Source organism: Chelonia mydas, chromosome 21 (assembly GCF_015237465.2).
Source record: "Chelonia mydas isolate rCheMyd1 chromosome 21, rCheMyd1.pri.v2, whole genome shotgun sequence".
NCBI lineage: Eukaryota > Metazoa > Chordata > Testudines > Cheloniidae > Chelonia > Chelonia mydas.
In genome coordinates this window covers 12,973,396-12,976,429 of record NC_051261.2, presented here as the reverse complement: position 1 = coordinate 12,976,429, position 3,034 = coordinate 12,973,396, and the positions used below count along the sequence as shown (strand labels likewise).

Sequence of the window (3,034 nt, the reverse complement as noted above, 5' to 3'; positions counted from 1 at the left end):
TCCATGGTGCCCCCTTGTGGCCTGACAGGGTACTCCTCACCTTGTTACAGGGTCTCCGAAGATCAGTTGTCACCTCTCACAGGTCCAATGTAGTGGTGCTTTAGCCCTCCGGCTAAAGGGCACCTGAATCCCAACCCTTCCGGAATACTAAAGTCCAAACAAAAAGAAAAGCTACAAACTCAAAACTAGGGTTGTCCAATTAGTCTTCAGCTGGGCGCCACCCCTCTACTCGGGGCTAGTCTTCATGCGGCCAGCCTGTTTAGACAAGTTCCCCAGGCCCCATTGTCCCATCCACCGGGAGGGCTTGTCCAGGCAGCAAGCTCTCTCTGACTGTTGGCTGAAACCAGACGTCCCTCACCAAGGAAGAAGCGAAGCAGAGCTGAGCTCTGCTCTGCTTCCTGGTCAGTCTCAGACTGAGCTGGGCCTTCTCCTTTTAACACCTCTCTCCACACCTGACATTTGCTGCAGGTGTAGTAGGGTAGCAGGAGGCAGATGGGGCCAGAAGTCCTTGTTACGCCTCTCCTGACTGGTATGGGGCCTGTGTGCCCCATCACAGCACTCTTCTTTATACCCACCTTGCACAGCTGTGAACAACAACAAAACTTACAAGCCGGTGGAGAGTCAGCCCTAAGGTGTACGGTATTGAAGAATCAGGTTCCTCTGTGCTTTGAGAATCCATCCACTTAAGGCCGACCCTGTTATGGTCATAGCTGTTCATTCCAGCAGCGTGGCCCAGTGGATCATGCACTGGACTAGGCCTCGGGAGAGCTGTTTTCTATTCCTACCACTGCCCTGCTGGGTGACCTTGGGGAAGTCACTTTGCCTCTCTGGCCTTAGTTTCCCTGTCTGTAAATTGGCAATAAGGAAGCTGACCTCATTGGAGAAGCGCTTTGAGATCTACAGCTGAAAAGAGATTGGTATTAGCTTTACTATCTACCACATGCTCACTGAAACAAGTTTCAGTTCCCAAGCAGAGGAGCGAAATGCTGAGCATTGGATAATGAAACAGGTCGGTGGGCAGAGGGGAGAGATAAAAGACCATGTTTATTTGAACGGCCGCAGAAAATTGGAGGATTGCAAAATGTTTACCAAAAAAGAAAAAAGCATACTGTGTTTTTTAAAAAAATTACAGAGTGCAGATGGTTTACACCCCATTCATTTATCAAATCCATTCTGATACCAGGCAGTCCCTTCAAGCCCATGACCTGTCATCATTTCCTGGGCATGTCACGGTCACAACCCCCATTGGTTTTGTTCAAGGACTCCATGCTGCCATTGGCTGCAGCCAGGCTGGTAAGTATTTTCTCCACTTCCCTGGGTAGAATTTGCTTCTCCTCGTTCTCCGTCTCCCTGTGGTAGAAATAGTTAAAGTTGGAGACGATGACTGGGACAGGAAGCGCGATGGTTAACACCCCCGCAATAGCACACAGGGTTCCCACTATCTTCCCACCCAACGTGGTAGGGCACATGTCTCCATAGCCGACTGTTGTCATGGTCACCACAGCCCACCAGAACCCATCAGGGATGCTGGAAAAATGAGACTGTGGCTCGTCCACCTCCGCAAAGTAGATGGCGCTGGAGAAGAGGATGACTCCGATGAAGAGGAAGAAGATGAGCAAGCCCAGCTCCCGCATGCTGGCCTTGAGGGTCTGCCCCAGGATCTGCAGGCCCTTGGAATGCCGCGAGAGCTTGAAGATGCGGAAGACCCGGACCAAACGGATGATCCTCAGTATGGCCAGGGACATGTTTTGCTGCCCATTTTGTTCGTTGTGCTGGACCAGCTCAGTGGTGAGGGTCACGAAGTAGGGAATGATGGACACAATGTCGATGATGTTCATGATGTTCCTGAAGAACGCAGCCTTGCTGGGGCAGACCACAAATCTGACTAAGAGCTCAAACGAGAACCAGATGATGCAGGCTGTCTCTATGACAAAGAAGGGGTCCGTGAAGGTGCTCGGGGCCAGGTTGGCTTTGGTCAAGTTGTTAGCAGCGTCCTTGATGACCTTGAACTCCCGTTCCTCCCTGAACTCGGGCAAGGTCTCCACGCAGAAGATGATGATGGAAATGACAATGACCAAGACTGAGACCAAAGCCACGCCCCTGGCCGCACTGGAGCTTTCAGGGTACTCAAACAGCAGCCAGAACTGCCTGTGAAAATCATTGGTGGGCAGAAGAGTCTCAGGGTCCTTGATGAACCCTTCATCTTCCCTGAACTGGTCCATGGCTTCATTGCCCAGCTCATAGAAGGTGATTTCATCGGCAAAGACATCTATGGGGACATTGGCCGGGCGCCGGATTTTCCCACCGGACTGGTAGTAGTAGAGGATCCCATCAAAACTGGGCCTGTTCCTGTCAAAGAAATACTCGTTTCTCATGGAGTCAAAGTAGCACATCCGCTTCTCTGGGTCGCCGAGTAGCGTCTCTGGAAACTGATTGAGGGTTTTGAGCTGCGTCTCGAACCTCAGCCCAGCAATGTTGATGATGACTCTCTGTTCACCCTCGTCCATGCCCTCCCGCTCCCCCATTAGGTGCTCACCGAACTCGGCAGAGAACTTGGAGAAAATGGTCTCATTGTTGGTGTTCTCACTGTTGAGGAGGATTCTCCAGTGGGGCAAGAGGCTGGCACAGCTGGGGTGTCCCTTCTGCAATTGGGCAGCAGTGCTGAAGTCGTTTGAATAACAGGGATCTTCCATTATCTCATCATTGTTGTCAAAACTGACTAGTGCCACCTCCATCTCCTTCCAACTGGACACTTCCATCATACAGTAATCAGATTAGCAGCATAAATCCCGGGGTCAGAAACCGGCAGCTTGCGTCTTTCCCACGCTATGATGATCTGCAAGCAAACAGACAGAGATACGGAGATGAATTATGTATATGTGTGTCACTTCCTCCTTGCATGCAAAGAATAAAATAGATCTGAGACCAGGATAACCTTTTTTTTAATAAAAATTAATTGTACTTAGTGATAATCCTTTCATCGTCTCTTTCAACCAAGGACTTTGCATGCATTCATTATTGCATTTCACCCTCC

The 3,034-nt window shown here is 50.3% G+C and overlaps 1 protein-coding gene across 1 annotated transcript; it reads right to left on the bottom strand.

Moving 5' to 3' along the window:
* Positions 1 to 1,196: 1,196 nt before the first annotated feature.
* On the bottom strand, positions 1,197 to 2,812 carry KCNA10 (potassium voltage-gated channel subfamily A member 10). The gene has a single exon (XM_007063529.4). It carries the CDS (start codon positions 2,760 to 2,762, stop codon positions 1,212 to 1,214), a length of 1,551 nt encoding a protein of 516 aa, XP_007063591.1. The 5' UTR covers positions 2,763 to 2,812; the 3' UTR covers positions 1,197 to 1,211.
* Between the last annotated feature and the right edge of the window lie 222 nt (positions 2,813 to 3,034).